The sequence below is a fragment of the Danio rerio genome, chromosome 6 (assembly GCF_052040795.2).
Source record: "Danio rerio strain M-AB ecotype USA chromosome 6, GRCz13ab, whole genome shotgun sequence".
NCBI lineage: Eukaryota > Metazoa > Chordata > Actinopteri > Cypriniformes > Danionidae > Danio > Danio rerio.
The window spans coordinates 9,234,564-9,261,990 of NC_141026.1; the positions used below are offsets into that span (position 1 = coordinate 9,234,564).

Genomic DNA, 27,427 nt, shown 5'->3' on the forward strand with positions numbered 1-27,427 from the left:
GTTTTTTGGACACACTATTTGGAAAATAAAGTGGTTTAAAAAGAGAAATATTAGGAAAATTGGAGCTAAAATTATACAGAATTACTAAATGATGAAAAGAACTGTGTTAATAGTTTTGCTAAAAACTGTTAATTTTAAAAAATCCTTCAGAATTAGCAAGTTTAAGTTGCTGTCTTTGACATCAACTGATTAAAAACATGAAATTATAAATACATTTTACAAATAAATTCTACAAATATATGATACAAATACATTTACAATTGTCCCCATTTCGGGTCAGTCCTGTCACATTTGCATTCAAAATAACATGCAATGTGTGCAATACACATTTAAGGCTATGACTCGGGAGTGACTCGAAGAAGCTGACTGATCAAGCATGTGTTCTCTCATTGAATACTATGATTTTGTGCTTGGTTTGTACATTTTTTTTTAGGACAAGCTTATGTGACCGCCCACTTTTTTTTTTTTTTGGACAATATTTGGGAAATAAAGCTGTTTAAAAATCTGCAATCTAAAGGGGCAACCAAACTTTTTTGGGAAAAATTGGAGTTAAATACAGTACAGATTCAGTTCTTAGCTTTTGCATATTACCAATCAAAAATAAATTGACAATTACAGAAGGGAATGTACAACATATATTCATGGAACATTCTCTTTATTTATCTAATGATTTTTTAGAACACATTTAATGTATTTTTAGCTATTGGGAAAAATATACCTGTGCAATATAAAACTGGTTTTCTGGTCCAGGGTTGCAAATAATATGAACAGGACACCCCATTTTGAAAATGAAAAATTTCTCCATTTCTCAGTGAATATAGGCATTGTATTTTGGTGAATGTAAACAAAACAGATTTATTAAACAGATATTTATTAAAATAATATTTTAGTCACCAAACATATTTAGAAATTGAAAGATAACAATTAAATTCAAGCAAAATATTGCAAAACTAAATTACAACCTACAAAATTTCAACAACATGTTTTTTTTTTTTTGCTTCTCTTGATTTTTTCTCTTTTTAAAATTGTATTTTTCTATAACATATAAATGTGGATGTACTAGTTTTTGGACCATTATGGTAAGTTATTTTGTTAGATAAGCTCCAGATTTGGCTTCATTACTGACTAAGTAGGAATTATTAATAAGTCAGAATTATTAGCCCCCTTAAATTTTTTTCCTTCTTTTTAAAATATTTTCCGAATGATGATTAACCGAGCCATGACATTTTCACAGTATGTCTGATAATATTTTTTTTCTTCTGGAAAAATCTTATATTTTATTTCAGCAAGAATAAAAGCAGTTTTTAATTTTTTAAAAAACATTTTAGGAACAAAATTATTAGCCCCTTTAAGCTATATATTTTTCTCAAGAATCTACAGAACAAACCATAGTTATACAATAACTTGCCTAATTACCCTAACCTGCCTAGTTAACCTAATTAACCTAGTTAAGCCTTTAAATGTCACTTTAAGCTGTACAGAAGTGTCTTGAAAAATATCTAGTGAAATATTATTTACCGTCATCATGGCAAAGATAAAATAAATAAATAAATGGGGGGGGGGAGGAATAAATCTGACTTCAACTGTATATGCACAAATATAATATTGTATAGCTTCTAACTAAAAATATGAACTCAAAAGAGAGATTTGTGAGGGGTTTACTTGTATATGCTGAGCACTGTTTAAAGGAGCAAAGCAGAATGATATTCTCATAGCTTTTAATATAAATAATGTGTTAATAACATTTTTGCAGACTGTTTTAATAAAACAAATAAAAATATCAATTGTCACCTGATACTATTAAATAAGTGTAAATAGTAAATGCTTTGTTTTGTGAATAATAATAAGAGTCTTTACTGTGGGACGTAAAGCAATGGACTACAATGATAACTGAAAGATGAGCAAATAAATCCTTCCAAAAAGCCCAAATATTTGATTATTTTAACTTGGTTTTACAAAAAAAAAAAAACTTAAAAATCAATAAACACTTGGCATAAAATGTGCTCCAAAGTCTAAAGGGAGACATTTGACTTGAAACAAAGTCAATAGCATGCGCACAATTCAAAACGTCAGTCAAAAGAATCAAGAAAGCCATTAAAAATAGAAAAAAAAGGTTTATTTCTCAACAGTTGCAAGATTTCACAAACAACATCCACCTCGGAGAACACAAAACATCCTGCACTTGCCTATTTCACGTTGAACCGCAACACTACATAAAAGACGACATAAAAGATGCCAAGATTGAACTCAAATCTCTTAAAACTCCAAAACAAGGAACATCTAAAGTGGTTTCAGGCAAGGAAACAAAGTCTTGCTCATTCTACCGTCCACATTCAGTCCGAAACAAACCAAAAGCTAAAACCTTAGAAGCAAAACTAAAGGATGAGAATAAATATATCTTAGGGGGAAAAACAGAGTAATGTGACAAATATCTTCCATTTGAATCACACCAACCATCTAGGCACAGACAGAAAGCAACTTCCACCATCCTGAAGTAGAATTTCCTGAAATGTGTGGTGAATCAAAACCATGCTAAATTCAGAAGGCAAAGACAAAAAAAAAGAAACAGTATAAAATCTCAAAAGCTTTCGAGTGAATGCTTTAACCTAGCAGTACACGGCAAGCTATAGAATTACAGAAAGGATGTCTGAGTTGTTTGAATAAGCGTCTGTACTGCTCAAACCTGCAGTGTTTATCTGTAAGTGTAGTCTGTGGTGCTCGCTCCACCGCTGCTGTAGCCGCCCAGGTTTGGATATGCGCTCTGGGTGAAGTTATAGCTCTGATTTGTTGTTCCAGGTGGTCCGAATGATGCTGTTCCAGGGGGTCCACTGTATGCTACAGAGAAGAAACCAGAGTTTTAGACAGCTGTGGCTTCAAGAATAAAGACTAAATTACTCAATTTACTAATTAAAACTGAAGAGACTAAATTTATTGGACAAAAACATATCTGTGAACTGATGATTTCATAAGTGAAAAACTAAAATGAAAGAAACTAACAACAGTTACTGAAATGCATAATTGTTTACAGAAAGAGAAAGCACTTATTAAAGCATTTTTTATCTAACTGTAGTGTGCATATATGCGTTTATATACAAGGGTTGGACAATGAAACTATAACACTGGCCAATTGAGTGTTGGAAGTTACATCAATTTGACCAGCCTCGTGGACAATCTTCATTCATTGCACATTCCACCTGTAAAGTCGCGATCACACTGGACTTTTCGCCCTATAGACTTCCATTTATACGCACACAAATGTGTCAGACCGGAAATGCAAGCTTGTGGGACAAGTGTCACAGTTTGCGAAGTTCAAGCTTGGTGAACTAGGACATACAAAATCGCATCACTTGACTGCGTGAGACCAATTAAGGATCAAAACATGACCTCTCTGGACAGAAATGTAAAATATAGACCAATCGCTTGCTTTTTTAAATGTGTAATCATCTTGTTTAATCCTGTCTCTTTATGCAGCGCTGTACGACAGAATTTCGCAAGCTCAAATTCTAGTGTGACCATGGCATAAGAGCAGAGTGTGATGGGTTAATTAGCACAGCAATAGCAATGTTTTGCTCCAAATATTGCAATGCACACACTATTAGGGGTGACAGAGTTCAAAAGAGAAAAAATTGTTGTTGCGCATCTCCCTGGTGCATCTGTGACCAAAAAAATATACAAAATATAAATATACAAATGTTGAACACACAGAAATAGGCCTATATAAACACAAGCATATTGAGAACGCAACAGTCTATCAAGCATATCATTTTCATAGTGATTAATAAGTTGGTTTGATTTAATATTAACCTCATCTAAAGAGACTGGTGGACACAATGTTTACAGCAAAAGTCTATTGATAGTTTAATTATGGAGACCGGCAATCAGAGATTATTCTCAATATTCAGTTGTGGCCTGTATTTAAACATATATTTATATATATATATATATATATATATATATATATATATATATATATATATATATATATATATATATATATATATATATACACATATATATATATACACACACATATATATATATATATATATATATATATATATACACATATATATATATATACACACATATATATATATATATATATATATATATATATATATATATACATATATATATATATATATATATATATATATATATACATACATACACACACACAACCACATACAATCAAGTCCGCCAAACTCAATGCATAATTAAATGCGTTTCTACCAAATGCGATTGTTGGGAGCTTCACAGGGTCAAAATACAAGTGGAATTTGCTATATCCGAACCTGTGGTCACTTGTGGCAATGACAAACATCTTCTTTAATGATACCAGCAGTGAAAATCTTGGGCTGTGGAAAATGTGAAACATGTATTGTTCTCTGACAGGACCACCTTCATTGTCTTTCCCACATTTGGGAGAGTTATGGTGTAGAGAAGCCCCAAAGAAGTGTAAAGCTAGACTGTTGCATGACCAGAATGAAGCATGGGGGTGGATCAGAAATGGTTTGGGCTGCAATATCATGGCATTCCCCAGGCTCAATACTTGTGCTTGATGGGTGTCACTGCCTAGGACTACGGAACCATTTTACAGGACCATGTGCACCCAATAGTAGTTCAAGCATTTTATTCTGAGGCGATGCCGTGTATCAGGATGATAATGTACCAATAACGCTGCAAAACTGGTGACAGACTAGTTTGATGAACATCAAGTTGAACATGGCCTTCATAGTCACTAGACCTAAATATCATTGAGCCACTTTGAGGTGTTTTGGGAAGTGAGTTACGAAAGGTGTTCCTCCACCAGCATCACATAGTAACCTAGCCACTATTCTGCAAGGATGGCTCAAAATCTCTCTGGCTACTGTGCAGGACTTGTATCTGTAATTCCCAAGATGAAATGAGGCTGTATTGGACGCAAAAGGAAGCCTACACCATACTAATGAATTATTGTGGTCTACAACTAGGTGTTTCAGTTTCGACACTTTGTCGGCACTCAAACTCACCAGCATAATTGTAATTAGGTGGTGCTGCCATGTTCATGCCAGCCCCTTGATACCCATAGCCATAGTCTGGTCCAACAAGAGGAGCCTGTTGATTTGCTGTTTTGCTCTGGTTTTGATTCTCATTCTGGGCCTGGTCCTGGGGTTTTTTGAACTGTGAGTAGGATTGGGTGTATTGGTTGTAATAACCAGTCACAGGTGGAGGAACAGCCTGGTAGGTGGCTGCGCTGGCGGTGGAGGCAGCGGATGGGTCTGCCTGGGGATTCACAGAGGTGCTGGGGTCTGCAGGAGAAAAGTTTTGTTTTAATGCTTTCTCAAAAGGCTGCATTTTTTGATCAAAACATTCATTGAAGATTGGTTGTCACATAACTTTGTTCCGAGACATTTTAAGAGTGCTTTTATACCTGTAGATCGATTGTTTGGTTCTGAAAGAGGGATTAAAATTGTTACAATGTTGCTTTTCGTACCTGGTGCGGTTCGCTTTCACAAGGCACTTTAACTAAATGGACCAAAATAGCTAAAACAAGCCACGTGTGCGTAAACTCTCATCACATTGGTCAGAGTTCCACAGTTTATTTTTCAGAGTCCCGCTCAGCTGTCATGCATCCTTATTTTAATTTGTGACGATGAGCAATAAGACATTAGAAGCAAAAAGCTGCGCTTTAATTTTGAATAGTGACACCTACAGACAGTCACAAAATATAAATCAGACTTTCTCAATCATAGTGGTTAGTAAGAATTATGCATTATAGGCTTTACATTTGAGAGAGAAATTGAGAGTCAATTTTCCTAACAGATTAACAGCTCTGGTTAATAGTTCAGCATGCTTTTACTTTCGTATTTGATATGAAACCCACATTAACTGATACGAATGTTGACATCCCGCTCTACTCATAATTCTCTCTTCATATAGCCATATATGCCCATTACATATCCATAATACACCATGATAAAACCTGTTTTGTTATTTTGTTGAATCGTATTACTTTCTCGCTAAAACTGATCTGCTCCAGAGTTCATTTTAATCAAGTCGAGACCACCTCAGTCGATCTCTGACCAATTGTTTTGGCGGGATCAGATCGCGATTGCTAGATTCACATATGCCAAAAACCACGCCAGCTAGGGAAATGGGCTAGGTTCCCTCTAAGATGCAATTTAGTTCACTGACTAAAGCTGAAACTTCAGCATAATTATTTCATTCTAATATGCTGATTTGCTGCTCGTAGCGCTAAATATTTTTGTTGATACCATGATTAGGGCTTTGTAATATCTATGATTAAACTGTAACTGTTGTTTTAATGAATATCAGCACCATTTTTATGATTTACAGATGGGATGTTATTTTAAACAATTATTTAAGAGAAAAACAGTTAACACCGATCAAGTAACATTTTAGATGATATTGTTACTTTTTTTTATTTACTTTCTTTATTTAGCAATTTCTTGCTGCTATTTAAAGTTTAAAAAATTTCAAAAAGGTCCACAAATTGATAAATAATGCTATGACAGCGGTGTTAGCGTTAGGATACGATTAAATTGCATCTTGTCGCAGTTATGAAATAGCTTGAAAACAAGCAGGGAATGTTCATGAGCCAATTATATCACTACATTGAAACAAGTTTTATCTATTGCTATTGTACCTGTAAACTTGGTGGTGTTAAATCCTCTGCCTCGACCTCTGCCTCTACCCCTGCCTCGATTGAAAGACACCCCACCCATACCATATCCCTAAAGAAAAACAAAAACATCAAATATTGTAGACCTATTCAAGAAAAGAAGCTTCGAGAGATTCTCAAAAACATGCTTATTTACCATAGGATTGAATTTCTTTTTCTTGACCGGTTCTGGAGGACAATTTGGAAACAGCTGCTCTAAAGCCGCAAGTGCTGCGTTGGCTTTGGCTAATTTCTTATTTGATCCAGAGCCCTGAAATTTCTGTCCATCAACATCCACCTGGGAGAGAGAAAAACACACAAGATTTAATAAGAACAGCATGTTTCTAAACTTAGGACAAGAGCAGCAGCAGAAAAACAGCAGAGGTTGAGAGCAAAAGAATGTTTTCAGAATGACAAGTGAAAACACATGAATATTAAAGATACAGGTGTTGTAGCTGCAGTGCATTATCTACAACTGAATGCAAATGCACAAGTGAATTAATTGATCAGATACTAGATATATTATAAAGTGGCATGCCTAAAAAGCCATGCCTATGCATCTGCAACCGTTTATAATGAAAAGAACATGGAAGCAATGTCCTGGCTTTTCTCATTCACCCTAATTAAATATTTATATAGTAGTTGTCCTTGTCACTTCAATTAATCCAAGTTCCAGATACTGTGGTGCTACTTACTTGCCCAGACAGAATATTTTAGAATTTCATCTCAGAAACTTTTTGCATACTTTCAGGCTTCAAAACATTGATTTCTTTATGCTATTATAGCTTAATAACAGCATGTAACAAGTTGCAAGTATAAAATCACAGTGCTTAAAGGAGAGTAGGTGAGATTCTAAAATGTACATATGCTGGACATATTACTATAAGACTTTGGATTTGCGATTGCCGGTGAGATTAAATAATTGACCTAAAGGTAATGACAAATATAGAATGACTGGATTATATATACATTACAAAGAACATACTTTTAAAACCTTAAAATCATAGACTAAATGATCTTAGTGTTGTTATACAGATCAGTTACAGGACCATCAGATCCAACAAAACCAAAATAACTCCCATGAGCTTGGAAGACTGAATCCATAAATCTCTGCAATGACACAAATAAATTATTAATAAAAGTAATCTGGAATGGCAAAGAAAGCTTTCAGAGATCATCAAGATGCATTGGATTCATCTTCATTGCCTCATCCTCCATCTTACACCAGACATGCTCAATAATGTTCATGTCTGGTGACTGGGCTGGATAATCCTGGAGCACCTAGACCTACTTCGCTCTCAGGATCTTTAATGTGGAGGCTGAAGTATGAGAAGGAGCACTATCCTGCTGAAGAATTTGCCCTCTCCTGTGGTTTGTAATGTAATGGGCAGCACAAATGTCTTGATACCTCAGGCTGTTGATGCTCCAATCCCCTCTACAGATCTCTCGCACGCCTCCATACAGAATGTAACCCCAAACCGTGATTTTTCCTTCACCAAACTTGACTGATTTCTGAGAGAATCTTGGCTCCATTCGGGCTCCAGTATGTCTTCCGATGATTGGGATGCAGTTCAACAGATGATTCATTGGAAAATACTACCTTCTGCCACTTTTCCATTCCTATTATTTGTTGCTCTTTCAACTGGGATTGACGACCAGACCATTGTCAGGTAGTGTACTTTGCTACTCATTAATAGTTATTAAGTTAGTAGTTGGGTTTAGGTATTGCGTAGGATTAAGTATGTAGATTAAGATCATACAGAATATGTACTTTATAAGTATTAATAAACAGCAAATATCTTAATAATAAGCAGGTAATAAGCCACGTTAGGAAGAATTGGTACTTTAAAGTGTTACCAAAATGTTCTATAACATTTTGAGATTCTTAATACTTTAATTTTTTAATTCTTTAATTCACTATTTTTTTAAAGAAGTCACTTCATTTTAAGATACAATTCATACTATTAAAACAATTAACCAAGACTTGTAGTGTGATAAATTACTAATTTGCAACTTATTAGGAGTTAGTAAGGTAGTAGTTGAGTTGGGTGGGATTTGGGATGCACAATAAGATCACACTTAAGTACTAATAAACAGCCAATATCTAATTAATAAGCAGGTAACCCATCCAGTCACATAAATCGAAAACAATATTGATATCAAAGGGAATGTTTGCATGATTTGTCAGCATATAGACAATAAGCAAAAATGCACTAGCTTCAGTCAACAGGTCTAACCTCAATAGTGAAGGTCTTGTCGTTGAAGCGTCCCTTGACAGAGACAAGCTCATATTTCAGACTTCTGCGCTTCTCATTGAGCTCCATGACGGGATTCTTGCCATGTTTGGTGAGGATGGGGCCACCCTGTAAGATGAAGTGGAACCAATCATACCAAATAAAACGTCTACACCATACAAAGGTGTAACTCAATCTTCAAAATTTGGACTAGGGCTGGACCAGAATATTTGATTACTTATTCGGTGGGTTGGCATTTGATTTTCAAGTTTGAGATTCAAATATTTTTATTTAATTTTCCTGAATACCTGGCATCCCAACAAAACCATTCTGAATGTGAATTACCTATTAGTAAACATCATAGTTCAGTTAATCTGGAAAAAAATAACTAAAATAACAAAGACGTGCTCAAAGCTGTGTCGAAGCAACACTTGAATTGTTAAATCCCTGAACAGCCATTTTTCAGCTGAACACTTTTGAATTCACAACACGAACGCTGTCTACATTGTCAGAAGCAAGGTTAATTTTAGTAAACAGAAACTAAAAGACTAAAACTTAATTTATTAAGGATGCTCCGATCGATCGGCTAAAGATTGGCATCGGCCGACAATCCCATTTCATGACTCGATTGGTACTTGCCAATCTGGCCGATTTCATGAACTGATTGCAGATGTTTGTTTATGAGTTTACAAGCAAGAGTTTATACACAGACTTAACCGAAGAAAAATGAATTGTTTTCTGTAAAGCTGCTTCTAGCCATGACATGTTCAAACCTAAATGGTCATAAGTGATGTGTTTAAGGGATTATTTGCAGCATCCTCAAAAGAAGAAATCCTTACTCTGTATCGTCTCGAAAAATCCTGATCGAAGCATCCCTAACATATCTATACATTATATATATATATATATATATATATATATATATAAATAAATATAAAACATCTCAATTATATTAAAAGGTTTCCGCAACGGTTAAAGTAAGCTGTACAATTACTAATCTTTGCTTTGGTCAGCACAGGATGCAGGATGGTCTGTTTGCTAGAATTACTAAAACTAAATAGAAAAACTAAACAGAAACTATCACAAAATAAAAATTCAACTAAAACAGAACCGTTCATGAAGCGAACTCAAACTAGACTCGCGTATAAACCGAAATTTAAAACTATCAAAAATAAAAACTACTTTAAAAATACTATTATTTTCAATTTCATAAGGTTCCTATTACAGCATCGATGTTATTCAGGTAAATAGACTTAGGCATCCATTTAGTTATTAAAGCGTAAAAACAGACGAAATACTTTTCAAACGAGGCGCAGTCATTAGCTGCAGGCTAGCGCAGAAATTCCATTGACAATACTTTTTCTAGGTTTTTTTTTTAATAGCCTACTATTTACAGTGTCAGCACAGTAATTACATTTGCTGCCTATTTCTGATTTGGGAGTGATTTGTTTACTAAATTGTTTACTGAATTCCCACGCTGTTTTGCAGTTTAAACGTCCCTATGAAAAGCAAATAGTTATTCGAATAAACAGCAAAAGTAAGTCCAAGGCACTCGAAAAATGTTGAGTTCACCTTGCGTTCAATATATTATTTTAGTATTGTTTAGATATACTAATGAGTCATGAGAACATAGTGTTCAGAAGAAACTCCAGACGCACCAGATCTCTGTTACCCTGATAAAGTCAAGTGTTTGCCAAAGCACCTAGGCGCAGTTAAGGAATAGCCATGTCAATAAGAGCTTTTTAATATTTTTTTCCCACATTCTTTGAGTGCCATGGACTTACTTTTGCTGTTTATTCTGAGGAATCCCTTACCCAAAGAGCACCGACACATTAATTGAGCTACCCTGAGCACTTTTTGTTTGATTTTGCAAGCTATTGTTAATTCTTAATGTGCCACGTGTCCATATTGCACTAAAATGCCATACTGCACATTCTTGGATTCACACAAGACACCCGCCGCACATGAAGTTGCTTGGAATGAACAGTTCTTGACAATAAAAATCCAAACAGACAAAGCACACAGAGATTCCAGCTTTTATTACAGATAAGAAAATGTTCAGCCCCCACCTTCTGAAGCTTCAAACATTCGATGTTGATTACTACAGTAGCTTCGAAGTTCAAAAAATTGGTATTTGGACCAGCCCTACTTTAGACTCTAACCTCAGCGCCGTCATCAGAGCCTGTGGGAGTGTTTTCACTTGAAGCAGTGGCTGCAGGAGTGGAAACAGACTGGCTCTTCTTTTCCTCAGCCGGCTTGGTCTCTGATGGCAGAGGTACACCTAACGCCACCAGTACCTGTGTAATGTGAATACAAAAGACAACAAGTGAGACAAGGGGGCTTCAACTCTAAATGCATGTTAAAACCAGAAGAAGTTTAAATGTAGCACCCCATTTATGGCTACAAATTTAAGATGAACTAAACACTCACTTTCTGGGCAACATGGAGCTTGGCGCTGCGTTTGGAAGGGCCTGTTGCCTCATATGTTACCCCATCCACTTCTACAGTCATTGAGAACTGAGGCTCATGTTCAGGCCCAGTCTGTGATGCCAATTTGTAAACAGTCCCAGGACGCAGTTGATTTAGCTTCATCAGGGCATTTGGTGGCTCTTTCCTTTCTTCTAGGAGAAACCACAGGTACCATGGACAACCAATATGACTGACCTATATCTATTTGCTTTAATGCCATAAAGCAGTGTCGCCATGAATCAATCAATCAATCAATCAATCAATCAATCAACCAACCAACCAATAAATCTATCTATCTATCTATCTATCTATCTATCTATCTATCTATCTATCTATCTATCTATCTATCTATCTATCTATCTATCTATCTATCTATCTACCTACTGTATCTATCTGTCTGTCTGTCTATATGTCTGTCTGTCTGACTGTCTACCTACTTACTTACCTATCTATCTATCTATCTATCTATCTATCTATCTATCTATCTATCTATCTATCTATCTATCTATCTATCTATCTATCTATCTATCTATCTATCTATCTATCTATCTATCTGTCTGTCTGTCTGTCTGTCTACCTACTTACCTACCTACCTACCTACCTACCTACCTACCTATCCATCCATCCATCCATCCATCTATCTAAGCTATCTATCTAAGCTATCTATCTATGCTATCTATGCTATCTATGCTATCTATCTATGCTATCTATGCTATCTATCTATCTATCTATCTATCTATCTATCTATCTATCTATCTATCTATCTATCTATCTATCTATCTATCTATCTATCCAAGCTAGCTATCTATCTATCTATCTATCTATCTATCTATCTATCTATCCAAGCTAGCTATCTATCTATCTATCTATCTATCTATCTATCTATCTATCTATCTATCTATCTATCTATCTATCTATCTATCTATCTATCTATCTATCTATCTATCTATCTATCTATCTGTCTGTCTGTCTACCTACTTACCTACCTACCTATCCATCCATCCATCCATCTATCTAAGCTATCTATCTATCCAAGCTATCTATCCATCTATCTATCTATCTATCTATCTATCTATCTATCTATCTATCTATCTATCTATCTATCTATCTATCTATCTATCTATCTATCTATCTATCTATCTATCTATCTATCTATCTATCTATCTATATGTCTGTCTGTCTGTCTGTCTGTCTACCTACTTACCTACCTACCTATCCATCCATCCATCCATCCATCCATCCATCCATCTATCTAAGCTATCTATCTATCTATCTATCTATCTATCTATCTATCTATCTATCTATCTATCTATCTATCTATCTATCTATCTATCTGTCTGTCTGTCTGTCTGTCTGTCTGTCTGTCTGTCTGTCTGTCTGTCTGTCTGTCTGTCTGTCTGTCTGTCTACCTACTTACCTACCTACCTACCTATCCATCCATCCATCCATCCATCTATCTAAGCTATCTATCTATGCTATCTATCTATCTATCTATCTATCTATCTATCTATCTATCTATCTATCTATCTATCTATCTATCTATCTATCCAAGCTAGCTATCTATCTATCTATCTATCTATCTATCTATCTATCTATCTATCTATCTATCTATCTATCTATCTATCTATCTATCTATCTATCTATCTATCTATCTATCTATCTATCTGTCTGTCTGTCTGTCTACCTACTTACCTACCTACCTATCCATCCATCCATCCATCTATCTAAGCTATCTATCTATCCAAGCTATCTATCTATCCAAGCTAGCTATCTATCTATCTATCTATCTATCTATCTATCTATCTATCTATCTATCTATCTATCTATCTATCTATCTATCTATCTATCTATCTATCTATCTATCTATCTGTCTGTCTGTCTACCTACTTACCTACCTACCTATCCATCCATCCATCCATCCATCCATCCATCCATCTATCTAAGCTATCTATCTATCTATCTATCTATCTATCTATCTATCTATCTATCTATCTATCTATCTATCTATCTGTCTGTCTGTCTACCTACTTACCTACCTACCTATCCATCCATCCATCCATCCATCCATCCATCCATCTATCTATCTATCTATCTATCTATCTATCTATCTATCTATCTATCTATCTATCTATCTATCCAAGCTATCTATCTATCCAAGCTATCTATCCAAGCTATCCATCCATCCATCCATCCATCCATCCATCCATCCATCCATCCATCTATCTATCTATCTATCTATCTATCTATCTATCTATCTATCCATCCATCCATCCATCCATCCATCCATCCATCCATCCATCCATCCATCCATCCATCCATCCATCCATCCATCCATCCATCCATCCATCCATCCATCCATCCATCTATCTATCTATCTATCTATCTATCTATCTATCTATCTATCTATCTATCTATCCATTTATCCATCCATCCATCTCTTTATATCAATCTCTATTTATCAATCAATCAATCAATCCGCTCAAGCTATCCATCCACCCAACTATCTATGTGTGTGTATTGCAATTTATATATGCTAAAAATGAGTGCAGGATAATAAGAGCATGCATACCTTTTCTTGGAAACTTCAGCCTAGTATCAAAATCCCCACCATCAAAAGATTCCCTTGGTCTCTTTATTGGAGGATCAGGCACTGTAATTTAATTTAAAAACCATGATGTGATGAATTAGTAACTTTGGCTTGACTGACACACAATTTAATAGGTAACATTACAGATTATGAAAAAATTCAGCAATTTGTTTCACTCAAATTTTTTTTTTTAATTAAATAAAAAAAATTAAATCAACAAAGTGAACTACGCCAGCAGTTGTCATATGTCAAAAAAAGGGTTTACATTTAGAAGATATAGAGGCAAATAAAACTGCTTTAGTTGCATAAATGTAACGTCTGGTACCTCTGTGTTCAATCATTCTAGCAGCTTTGGAAGTGAGCCTGTCCATTCCCAAAACTTTGTAAAGCTGCCCAAACGCTGACAGTCGTAATGCAAACTAGGGGAGAAAAGGAAGCAGCACATTAAAGATGAAAAAATCAAAATGTTCATTGTTGCATTTTATTTAAAACAGTCAAGCTATAGTGTTGGACTGCAAGTAACCTGTGCACTCTGGGTAATGTCTTCTCTCTGCTGCGATGTAAGATACACGGCAGCATCAGTGGTGTCGCGCTCACAAGGATCAGAAATGCCTGGACCACCTGAAGAGAAAGATGGTGCTCAGTACAGCGTTCCCAATCTAAAACAAATATCAAAGTCCCTGACTTTCATTCACTGAATAGTTGAATTTACACACATTAATGAATGGAAAAATAGGCTGATGTTTTGATTTGCATAATATTAAAATGGTTTTAGATTGAAGATGAAGATTTTGCCTTTAATAGCTACTATGAGAGCAATGGATAAGTAACCTCAGATTTTGATTTAATAAAAAAAAATTAAGCTGCTGTTTGAGGGCCGCAGCTCTGCGAGTCTAGTTTCAACCCCATTTAAACAAACCTGATCAACCTAATAGAGTCCTTTAGGCATGTTTGAAACCTATATATAAGTGTGTTGAAGCAGGGTTGGATTTAAACTGTCCAGGACTGTGGCCCTCCAGGAGCTAAGTTTGACACCCCTGCTATAGACCATTTCTGCTATAGACCATTTCAATGAGATAATGTCCTTGGCTCATGATCATTTCCTGCTTGCTGTTAAACCATTTTCCAAACTGTAACAAGAGGCAATTCAATCATAACTTGACATTAAAACATATGACATATTTGGATTCTCTGAAGCTATGAAAATTAAAAATGTAAAACATGAAATACATTAGGACCATTGTTATTGTTTACATCCCTCAAAATGGACTATACCATATTTGATGGTTAGATTTTACAAACTTTACATTTAGTTTTTCGGTTGTGTACTTTAACACTTGTAAAGTGGTCATTTTGAAGTCAAAGCTCCTAAAATGTATATTACCCAGACATGCTAACTTTAATTTAGCATTAATAATAACAGTTAGAGACTTATTAGTTACAGTCTGATTAACACTTTAATTAAGGTGCACTTCTTGAAAATATTGCTTTTGGCCCACATTTGCATTGAATAATATACTGACACAACTATGATAAATAGTAATAAGCAATTAAAATAATAATGATAGCCTATGGAAAAAAGGTCGATCAGGTGGTCCCGATGCTTGTTAAAGGAGCGATTGCCAGTTCATGAGAATGAAAGGAATAAAACAGAGCTTAAAAACAGACTAACCATAGGTGTAATAACAAGCATGAAACAATGCAATAAAAAATACATATCAATAAATGCAAACTAAAATATAAAGGTCCCAGTGAATTAAAGTTTTTTAGATGTTAGTATCAGTATTAATAGTTTAAGATATCGATAAGCTAGTGTGCCACAAAACAGTGGCAAAATTCCAGTTTGGAAGATATAAAGCTCGCATATACATGTAAAGCTTATAGTTTGTCACTACCCCCTAAATGGGTCAACGGTTTTATTCACGTCACCTCATATTTCAGTTTCTCTTGACCAATCAAATGCTCTATAGTATCTAACATGCCCCGCCCATTTCAAGATGCTTCTCTTTGCTTTTTTTCTTGATGCACTTGACCTCAATCGCTCTCACTTGTAGAGCGGCTATAAAACCAAACGCTTTTGTTTTGTTTTTTTGGTTTTTTTAAAGGGGAGGAGCTACACCCACCCTCTCTTCGTGTTTTGGTCGATATTATGTCAAACATCGAATGACAATGCACATTTCAAAGCACTTCACAGGATCTTTAAAGCAACAAACAACAGTCCCTGACTTTTAATATCTGCAATATACATTTTTTAAATAGGACCATTATAATCCAGAAGTTCCTGTTGGTAAAAGTTCTCAAACACAAATAATGGGTTGTTTCAGTCTTTACCCTCCATTATAATCCCTGAAGCAAGACACTCCAGAACTCTGCGAAAAGCCTCTCCAGGACCCAGCATCCTCTCGCTGGTGGAAATGGCCTTCTGACACAGCAACTCAAGAGTCTGCGAACAAACAAAAGCGTCAAAATGGCGTCCTATGAATTTCTCTATAGAATCACTCAATGTTGTTATTGTTTGAGGTGGACTCACCCAGCCTTTGAGCGGTGCCCATGTTGAAACACGGGAACACAAGTCCCGCAAGATCCGAATCACAATGACACACGACTCAAGCCCGGACACTTTAGCCTGCAAACCCAACAAACAGCAAACCAGTTAAAAATACTACAAACCATTTGCAAAAACAAAAACTTCTAGATGCTTTTAAGAGGTGGATTTGCATTTAGCAGATCAATCTGGCCAAATTATAGCTTCTGACCAAGAACGAACTGCAACCTGGGAAAGATACATCTGACATTTCAACGAATGAGGTCAAAACGCAATCCAGTTTAAATTATGTATTGACGTTTCAATTAAGAATCATTCCTCAGAAACAGCTCAATGTGCAAAATGTATTTTCCCCAGGTCAAAAGGTCAGATTAAGTTACAAGTCGACTTTTAGACAAATAAAGACGGATGCAAACCTGGAACCACTTGGCCTGGCGGAGAGACGCCAGAGAAGCCAGGCATTTCTGCCTGTCCAGAGCGTCCTGCGGAGAGCTTTCCGCGCACGGTTCTAGTGACGAATGGAGTAAGAAGACAAGGCACAGTTTGACCAAGGGGGGTTCTGTCATCTGGCCAGGGGTAGACGCAGTGTTCCCGTGCCCACAGGCAAGAGGAAGAGGGGGAACTGTTCAGGAAGTAATCTGACACAATCTACGCAATCCTAACAGTATTTCAAGACAATCTTCACAATGATCTACTTCTACAGACATTTCACCCTCTTCTTCTGTAGGCCAACTGCGCCCCCCCCTTCAGAGACAGAGAGTTTCCAGTTGGTCAAAAGTCCAGCGCCCCTAAAATTGACAAACTAGAAGGCTTGGTTGAGAAAGTCAATTTGCAACCACAGGCAACAAAAGCAATATCTTGTTTCAATGAACTCAGCTGTGAGCAGGGTAAATACTGCAGCAAAATACAAGTGAAATATGTTCTAGATAAATCCTTAAGCAGATAGATGAAATAAGACTAAAACTCTTATTCACTATATAACAACAAACAAGCATAATCACCAACAAAAACAGCTTAAACTATCAGACTAACCATTTGTTTGCTTTTTTTTTTCTTATTTGCTGCAATGCAAACCCTTCGTATCGCTTAAAATTTGGCGTTCGGAAAAATGCAATGCTCAGCAGAACATAGCTGAACAATAACGAAGAGCAATACTTGTAACATTTAAATTCCTGAAAGCACCCAGTATATACGTTTATATAAATAAAAACACATTTCATTCAACATTAAACAATTTGGTGCAGCAGGAATGTACTGCAGGACTACTATTTTCCCTCCTCTGAAGGCGCTGAATGTCTTTCTGGTCCAAAATTGACAAAAAGTGAGATCATACCTCCAGATGCCTCTTTTTCAACCTGCTCCCTGACCACAGGTGAGGTCAGATGGATGCGGAGTTTCAAAAGGGGTTCCTTCGTGCTTGTAACAATAACAGAAGCTTCCTGGATCGATGGAGTGATGACGTATTTCTCCTCAGTCACATCCTTTCATTGAGAAAAGTGAGCAGAGAAACAGCATGTTAATTTTATTTCCAGTAACACTAGCTTTTAAACAACATTTAATTCATCTATTCAATAACATACGGTTGGTAAGTTGAAGTTTTTGATTTTTAATGAGGTTCTTTTGTTTTACGCTTACCAACAATGCAGGAAGCGAGATTGTCACACGCTCCTTGGGAAAACATTCTTAGGGACATTACACAGCAAAGAAAAAAAAGTGTCTTGTCATCGAAATTTTTTTGATGTGACAAGTTTCAGAATGCTGAATAAGTGGCGGGGTCATCAGTGGGAAATCAATTCTTTTGATTGACTGCTCGGTTTGGTGAACGCATCAATGTACAAGAACAGAAGCAATAGCGATGAAAGTCTGTTCTAACATTGCATCTCCTTAAAACTAATATTCAAAATGCTTCGTTTACGGTTAGTATACAAGCATTTCGGTTTCTCTTTCTGAATGAGGATTATAGACCATTTTCCTGCTGATTTTGACAGCCAAGTTCTTACACAAGCACAGTATACACATGCTACTTTCTTTAGACATCTAATAGTTTTTTGGTGTGTTTTATGATTATGACAAAGATCTTGCGATTACAGCCTTAAAGTTCTGATTTGTTTCTAAAGAAACGTGTTTTGTTATCGATATTAAAAACATTTGTGCTACATAATATATCTGAGAAAACCCTCAGTGCTTCCAACAGGTTTGAAATATACTTGAGGTGGTAGCCGAATTAAAAAGACACCTTTTACTCACAGCACATAAATAGTTAACTATATGTGACAAACAAAACATAATTAGATTTTTAACACTATTATTAAATTATTATTAAATTTCTTTTTAATGCTATTCAGGAGCCATGTGCACCCACTGACAGGTAAAATCAGCTTCTCACTAGCTCTCATTTAAGTTCAGGTTGCTTTGATGACATGACATTTTGTAGAGTATTGACAAAGCATTTTAGATGTATAAAAAATTTAATATATTGACATTATCAAATTAAAATATACATCAAATGAGAAATAAATAATAGAAAAAAGAAATAAAAAAAACAATATCTCTAAAAATTATAATAACTACAAGAATAAACGTGTGGATTATTTAAATAAAGGCAAACGAGTTGATTATTCATTTCCAATGGCGTTTAAATATTCTGCAGCCAATTTAGATGTAATTTCGCCCTCTAAGAGTACTTAGTCAAGTTTTTCTAGGTCAATTAGATTAAAGAATTAACAATTTAATGTCTCTCTCAGCGCATAAAATTAATGACAGCTTAGAAAACAAAAGCAAAACCAAATTCCGGACATTTTAGGTGATTTAAAAACGCCGACCGGATGCAAAAAGGTGTGGGTTTCTGCAGAGCACGAGAGACTGTCGGAGTGTTGACAGATCTTGCACGCACAGAATGAGCAGTATGAAACATGTAAAGGATAGAAGATTTTCCACTACTTATCCAAGAGCGATTGTTTATATTGGGCGGATACAGTGTAAAAGGATGATAATAATAATAAGAAAAAAAATTGTCAATAAATATACTTGAGCGGCCATTAATAAATCTGGGCACACCGCCCAAGTAAAGTTTATGTGTGGGAAGTACTGACCCTGATATCCGTTTAGGATTATCTGATGCATATTAGGTTCAAAACAGCATTTTCAGAGCACAGCATAAATGAGTGTATATTTTATTGTTGGTGAATATAAACAATATATTTTGGTGCATTTAAATAAAACAGTTTTGTTAAACCATTATATTCATTAAAACAAGTGTGTGGTCACCTAACATCTTTAGGAATGGAAAGAAAATTAAACTACAAACCACACCATTTCAACTAAATGTAATATATATATATATATATATATATATATATATATATATATATATATATATATATATATATATATATATATATATATATATATATATATATATATTTTTTTTTTTTTTTTGCCTGATTTTTTTCTCTTTACTCATTTTATTTCATATTTTTCTTTAACATATTGTTTGGTGTGTACAATTTAAGTTGTTTTGTTATATTAGATCCAATTTTAGAACTGACTAATCCAATGCACACACACAAATCTAATTGTACAGCATCCTATAGAAAATATTCATTTAAAAGAGAAAACTTAAAAGGGTGTACTCATTCAACATTATAAATGCATCCTTGATAAATAAAAGTTAATTATTCTGAACAGTTGTGCATGCTTACAAAAGCATTACTTAATTTTAATAATGCTTTTAAGCACTAATAGTGTATAAATTTAGTGCTTTTAACATTTAAATTAAATGTAAATATGGTCAACGGTGGTATGAGTTTTCTTTTTCTTAATGTAAAGATGCTGATCAATTTTGCCAGCCAATCTTAATGCTTATGTTTCATAAATGGGTTCTAAAAGATGACAAAAAAGCAAGCAAAATTCATAGAATAACCACAGAATCAAATAAGCAAAGTGTAAGGAACAACCTTTATGAGTTCTGAGAGTTTTCCAGAGACCAGCCTGAGAAGAGAGCTGGTAGGCGCATCCCTGGTGAGCAGCACCAACTCTAAATCCAAGTCATCTTTGAGCAGGAGTCCTTTAGCCACCAGGCCTACTCTCAAAACGCCACGCAGTTTACTTTGCGAGGATTTGCTGCATAGGAAAAAACACAACAAGAGATAGGAAGCATGAGGAAGGAATTTCTTGAAAATGCAGTGACGTGACAATTTTATCATCTTGGAAAATGTTTAAAGTAGTAAATTTGGACATGACCCTAGTATTTACTAGAATTTATTATTTACAGTTTATTAAAAAAAAGATGAAAGACAGATGTATTTGCCTCAAAAAATGTCTGTTGTTACTTCTGGTCTGGAACACAAACTTGTCTAAAATGTGGACGTCACAGATTACCACAGAGTTTAACAAATTCTGATTGATATGGTCTTTCCTTTAAGAATACATAAAATAACTCTCGTTGTCTAAACAGGATTGTTTGTTATTTCCTTTCGTTCCTACTGAAAAACTGCTCTAAAACAATGTGGTAATTCTTTGTATGTCATTTGTTATATATGCATATGTGTTTAACCATTTTTCTCTCTGGCCACACCAAAAATAAATAATTATTTCTTAGCCACACGTTTAAAACAATTTTAAAATTTCAAAACAACATTAATGTAGCTGAATAAGGGTATAAAGTAAACACTAAATAGAGAGTGGAATTCAATACCTTTTAAGACCTTTACTATGACTCTTTCCATACATTAAGAGGTCATCGCTACTTTAGGTTTCAGCCGATAACATTGGCGCAATTTTAACTTACAGCGTATTTATTAAATACTGATTGTAAGAAACGAATCCTAAACTAAAACATTTTTCATGCACTGAATAAAAATGCTAATCCAGCAGTTGGCACCAATAGAACAACAGAAAAATTATGTCTTCTTGGTTACTGCAGTAAACAAAACAGGGTGATGTCAAATCTTGCAGGATTTGATTGATTTCATGAGCTACGCAACATCCTGATATTCCCAAATTAAATTCAGGCAAACTTTAGCATGCTGAAACAAATTTAATCCCTTATAAAATAGCATTTAGGACTTTAAAATATTTTTTAAAGGCCTGTAATTTCTTTAAATTTAATTATCAACTTTTATACTTTTTAAAGATATATATATATATATATATAGTAATATGAATACAATTTTACAAAATGACTTAATAGAATTTATAAGGTTAGTGGGAGTGCATCTCCATAAAATCTAATAAACAATCTGCAAAAATTTAGAGGTCCCCAACACATTTCCGTTGTGGTCTGTGCTATTTGCTTTGCATTTCTGTATTTGCATGTGTTGTCAGTATTTCATGCACTTGTTTAGTCCGAGATTGATGAAATGATGTTTACTATTTGCATCTCCAAAAAAACTCATAAACAATCTATAGGCTTTTTGTGATTCCCCAACTCATTTTCTTTGTGGTCTGTGCTATTTGCAGTGCATTTATGTATTTGTATGTGTTTAGAGTATTTTTATGCATAACAATCTATAAATACAATTGAGAAAAACTTACAATTTCAATGAAGTGTTTTATCATTTCTGAAGTCTAACAAGTAGTAATTGAATGATCAAAATAAAAGAAAATCCAATAAAATGAATCGCAATTAATGTCACAAAAGGTCAATTTCTTACACCTGAATTTTAAAAAAAATCATTATACAATCACAGCCATCAAAAGCACATGACAACAATAAATTATAATACAAATTCCACATTGCATATCCTGCAATGTGACTATTGCAAATAATCAACTCCAATCTAAACCTATGCAAATCAGTCTATCCTAGCTAAAGGTCCCAAATCACTATACATAAATAAAGCGTAAGGCCCAATCCCAATTCTATTTTTGTACCCCTTCCCCTTGGCCCTTACAACTTAGGGTTAAGGGGAAGGGCTTTAAAATTTACCCCTAACCGTACGTTCACACCGAAAGCGGCGAGAGTGTCAAAGTAGCCGGAAGTCATTCATTTTCAATGAGAGCCGGCGGCGATAGGCGGCGAGGAGCAGCGTGGCGCGTCTTCGCCGGCGTGAGCGTCGAGGAGAGTTGAAATGAAGTCAACTTTATGGTAATGAGCTATGACGCGGTTCGGCAGCAAGCAATCAGAATGAAGACGTCCATCGCTTGATAGCAGTTCAGAGAACACAGACCTGTGAACTTTGGTTCCGACCACAGTTGTTCCCAAGGGTTTGATTATTGCGGTCACCATATTTCCAATTATTTACAATTTTTTCCTACAGGAACATACATTAAATAAGTTACTGGCGATTTACTGATGTTCATTAATGTTATATAAATTTGTCTTAAAAAAGCGGGAATCTCATGCGATGTGACAGTACAAAACAGTACTGCTGCTTCAGGATATTTCAGACATATGGACACATATTGGATAAATAGAGCAAAGCCAAACCACATGCAACTTGATCTTCCATTATTGTATGATTTTGATAAGAAGTGCGCAACATTTTCACGCTAGAAACATGTTTTATGCAGGAATGTAACTGATATGCTGCAACGGCTCCTTTAAATATGAGATCAATGTAGCGAGTTTTGACGCTCTCGCTGCCGGAGCTGAAGGCAGAGAGCGTTGTCGCCAGGGCGGCCAGAGCGACCTTGGAGGCTCTCGGTGTGAACGTACGGTAAGAATTGGGACAGCACTACATCACCTGCACTTGTCATCATATGTCCTCACGATTTCTTGCTTCATATGAGATCAGACGATCGCGACTGTAGGTATTCCACTTGTGTTATTTTTTGGTATTTATCTTCAGGAAATCACTGAAGGCATATATTATGTTATCATAATGATCTAATGTGGCAATAAGATATAATAATACAATAATAAAATACTGTGCATTTAACACAGTGGCCATACTCAATGTAAACACAAAAAACAGCATTAACATTATAGCAGACACTGTAAAAAGCCCATTGACAGCCACTAGACTTTTCTGACAGTGTATTCCAGTGTTTTCGAGTGTCAAAGTTGTGGGACTGCTGTACAGGAGTTATGATTAGGGATTATAGATCGTGAATAGATCATGAAATTTAGCGGTTTTTGTTTGAGCATTTTTTTAAAGCATGACGGTAAAACATGAACGCGGTTATGAATGTATTAAAACGTGTTTGTTTGTTGTAAAAAATCGTAATAATGACAAAAAATACTAATTTGTGGATCACCTTACTTCCGGGTGCAGCTGTTGTTGGGGTATTTCTGGGAATTTTTTCTTACCCCTTGGTTTCAAGTGTGGTCCTGAAAAGTCTTCGTTTGAAGGGGTGTATACCCCTTGCCCTTAACCCTACGCCTTCAAGCTAAAGAGAATTGGGACACTACTATCCCTTCACGGGCACGCGCAAAACAAGGGGTAGGGGTAAGGGCTAAGGGGTAGAATTGGGATTGGGCCTAAATCTCCTATTAAAGCAAGAAAATTGTAAAGGATGATAATTAAACCACATTATTCAAAAATAACTGCAAGCAAAAGAAAGCAGGTGAAAAACAATGTGTGAAACAATGAAAGAATGATCACACACACGATTAACAATAGGCCCATTATTAATCTGCTCATAGAATGGGTAAAGCGAAAGCGACAATCGCTGCTGTTTACAAAAAGTCAAAAAACATTTCCCACATTTTTTTTTACATTTGTCCAGTCTATTTCAAAGAGAAGCAATTGCACCGGTTGTGTTTCCTGGCACGGTTTCTTTGTAAGATTGCAAGCTTTTTATACACTCGCACACATTACATCCCATGTGCGCGTGACACTTAAGCCCTCGTCAAAGAGTGAGGATAGCCTGTGTTTCACCGTGTACATGCGATCATCCTCTCATTCCTTTTTCAGCTACTTTCATACGTATACAAGTAAATGAACTAGAAAAAAAATTACATTTAAGCCCAACACATACCTTTTAGTATCGGTGTCACCGGCCTCTTTTTCATTAAACCAATCAGAGACAGCCTTCATTGCAAACTCTATATGAGACACCATGTTCTGCACAGCATCTAGCTGCTCTGATGACGGATATACTGTTGTGTGCTTGGCCCGTAAATAACGATCCTCATTCACAAACGTTCGCTGAGGCGGTGGCCTCATTGGTGGCATCGGCTGGGGAAGAGAAGAGTTGAATTTAATTAATGGCAATGTGTTAAAATGCTGATTATCAAGGTCTCTTATTATGCAATCAACTATGAGCATATAAGGGATAATCTAATAAAAAGTAAGAGAATTAATTTGGGTCATTAAATAAATAAATGTTAGTGACATACTTCCTCTGGGTGCAAATTCTCCTCCTCCCACTTCCTGTACTCCACGATGTAGTCATTGTACTGCCTGAGGTCTTCTTCATAACACAAGCAATCATACCAATAACGCAACTCTTCATACCTGCAACGAGAATTGAGCTTCATCACATCTTTATGCACAGACATTGATGTCATTCCTCCATCTAGTTTATGACAACATGTGACTCATTTAGAAAGTTAACAAACTTATAATGAAAATACTATTAAAATCAAGACCACCATCCAGCATATTCTAGCTTCTTCCCCATTAAACATAGCTAAATTAGCTATTCAAGAAAAGCTTACTTGGAATACTACAACCCGGACAGCACAGTATATCATTTTAGCATCCAAATGCCATTTGCAAGAATCACATAGCAAGATCTGAAACGTAGAGTCAGGATTATGTTTCACCAGGCTCCACAGAACAGAAAACATAACCGTGTGAAGGTTTAGCATTTGTGTGTTTAAAGGCTTCTGACTGTGAGCCTTTCAAGCAAGTTTGTAGTATTAACAAATATTAATTATATTTATTATTATTGACTATGGTGTTATATACATTTGATTATTCAATTTATTTACCTGCAAACTATTATTTCATTTAAAAGTGTTAGACTGTAAAGTGTTATTTAGACCTGATTATTCAATTTATTTACCTGCAAACTATCATTTTATTTAAAAGTGTTAGACCATAAAGTGTTATTTACATTTGATTATTCAACTTGTTTACCTGCAAACTATCATTTCATTTGTACCTGATCCTTGCCCTATTGTATGGGATTCTGTATATTTTACGCAGATGCTCCACAAAAAGTTTGTTGTAATTACCAACAAACTTAACAATAATTTAACTTTATTGAATGCATTTTGCAAAATGAAAATAAAAACAAATCTAAAAGAAAAATAAATGAAACCATTTGCAAAAACAACAATAGTTATGTTGTTATAGTTATATAAAAAGACACCTGTTTAGAACATTGACAACAGTAAAGAATAAATAGTAAGAAAATAAAAAAATGTCAGAAAGAAAAAACGAATAAAGAAAACTGTAGAAACTAAAACACTCGTGAGACATTCTTTACAAATTGAGCCTTTCAACTTCTCTGGTGAAATTATATTGATATCACAAATATAAACATTGAGCTAAAGTTGGTTTTATATATTCGCACATTTGTTCATTTTAACAGTCACTATATTGTTTACCACGCTAACTTGAATATTTAGTCTGAAGTCACAGGCAAGTTGGACTTTAAAACAACATTAGTATAAACAACATTAGAACAATAAAATAAATTGAGGTAAAGATGAGTTTATATTCGCATTCATTCAGTGACAACTTGTGGAATTCTTTCTATAATGTTTACCATGGCACTTTGAATATTTGGTCTGAAACACATGCAAGTGTGACTTCAAAACAACATTGGCACTATTTAATTGAATGTGAACAATGCTGTACTTTGATAGTATTTTGCTGCTAATATTGATTCATTTTCTTATTGGCTTAGTCCCTTTATTAATCCGGGGTCGCCACAGCGAAAAGAACCGCCAACTAATCCAGCAAGTTATTACACAGCGGATGCCCTTCCAGCCGCAACCCATCTCTGGGAAACATCCACACACACTCATATACTATGGACAATTTAGCCTAACCAATTCACCTGTACCACATGTCTTTGGACTGTGGGGAAAACCCACTCGAAGGCAGGGAGAACATGCAAACTCCACACAGAAACGCCAACTGAGCCGAGGTTCGAACCAGCGACCTTCTTGCTGTGAGGCGACAGCACTACCTACTGCGCCACTGCATCGCCTGCAGCTAATATGACTTTTGCTATTTAGAATTTGCAAATAATACATTTATGATATTAAATTGTTAAGGGGAAAGTCTCAATATGCAAATTTAACAGCAACTGTACCTCAGTACAACAAATAAAGTGTTTTACCGCTCGTAGTCGTGCGGGTGGAGGTGGTACCCCTCCTGCATGAGATTATCCCAGTGCAGCAGCTCCTCGTAGGCCAGGTGCTCGTCCCAGGCGGGTGGTGGTCGAGGTGGAAGAGGTCCGTCCCTTCGTCTCGGAAAATGTCTCATTTGAGCCATATTCTTCACACAATAACCTGTAAATGGAAGATTGTTCATTGTAAATAAAGGACAACACTCCCTAACGTTAGCATCAACGTGCTAATACGCCATTTAATTAAGATAAATTGTGTTTTGAAATTTCTGGCCGAGTCACAATAAATGTAAACTTAATAAAACTGCAGAATTTAATAAAATACATGCTCGTAGAGCGTCTAACACGTTTTTGGACAACGCAAACAGATGTTAGTGAAGCACGTTAGCACGCGCGCGAACAAATCATTTGGTTAAACGAATAACGTGCAACAAGACTTTATTCATATTTACCTGCACAGCTTCTAATGCTATAAAAAACTCGTAGACTTTAATATTCAGTGCCCATGTATTTGTCTTCAAATCTAAAAAGATTTGTTGCACACACTGCTGGCTCAGTTTACTGAATGAAAGCGTAAAATGCTCCACTTCCGGGCCACGCTCTGACCCTTTCGCGCATGCGCACTCAAGATTCAACTTTCTTATAATTGTTTACATCAATTTTTACTCCCAAATAAG

At 35.4% G+C, this 27,427-nt stretch overlaps 1 protein-coding gene across 8 annotated transcripts; it reads right to left on the reverse strand.

Annotated features, from left to right (window-relative positions):
- Nucleotides 1-2,094: 2,094 nt before the first annotated feature.
- On the reverse strand, nt 2,095-27,353 carry ilf3a (interleukin enhancer binding factor 3a). Of its 8 annotated transcripts, none has more exons than XM_087255032.1 (20): nt 27,203-27,353; nt 26,742-26,913; nt 24,784-24,901; nt 24,423-24,622; nt 20,456-20,621; nt 17,833-17,980; nt 16,916-17,007; nt 16,485-16,580; nt 16,286-16,397; nt 14,478-14,575; nt 14,280-14,373; nt 13,937-14,017; nt 11,329-11,516; nt 11,061-11,195; nt 8,902-9,027; nt 6,822-6,962; nt 6,650-6,737; nt 5,013-5,291; nt 2,684-2,835; nt 2,095-2,532 (listed from the first exon to the last, which is right to left on the reverse strand). In XM_087255032.1, exons 2-19 carry the CDS (start codon nt 26,894-26,896, stop codon nt 2,693-2,695), a joined length of 2,460 nt encoding a protein of 819 aa, XP_087111158.1. In that variant the 5' UTR covers nt 26,897-26,913; nt 27,203-27,353; the 3' UTR covers nt 2,095-2,532; nt 2,684-2,692.
- Nucleotides 27,354-27,427: the final 74 nt, after the last annotated feature.

Excerpts from the sequence above, each read along its gene's own strand:
- ilf3a (XM_087255030.1), bottom strand. The coding sequence starts at position 26,896 with ATGGCTCAAATGAGACATTTTCCGAGACGAAGGGACGGACCTCTTCCA. Across the intron at positions 20,622-24,422 it reads GGTGACACCGATACTAAAAG|CAAATCCTCGCAAAGTAAAC; the intron begins GTATGTGTTGGG and ends TTTCCTATGCAG. Across the intron at positions 14,374-14,477 it reads ACATTACCCAGAGTGCACAG|TTTGCATTACGACTGTCAGC; the intron begins GTTACTTGCAGT and ends TTTCTCCCCTAG.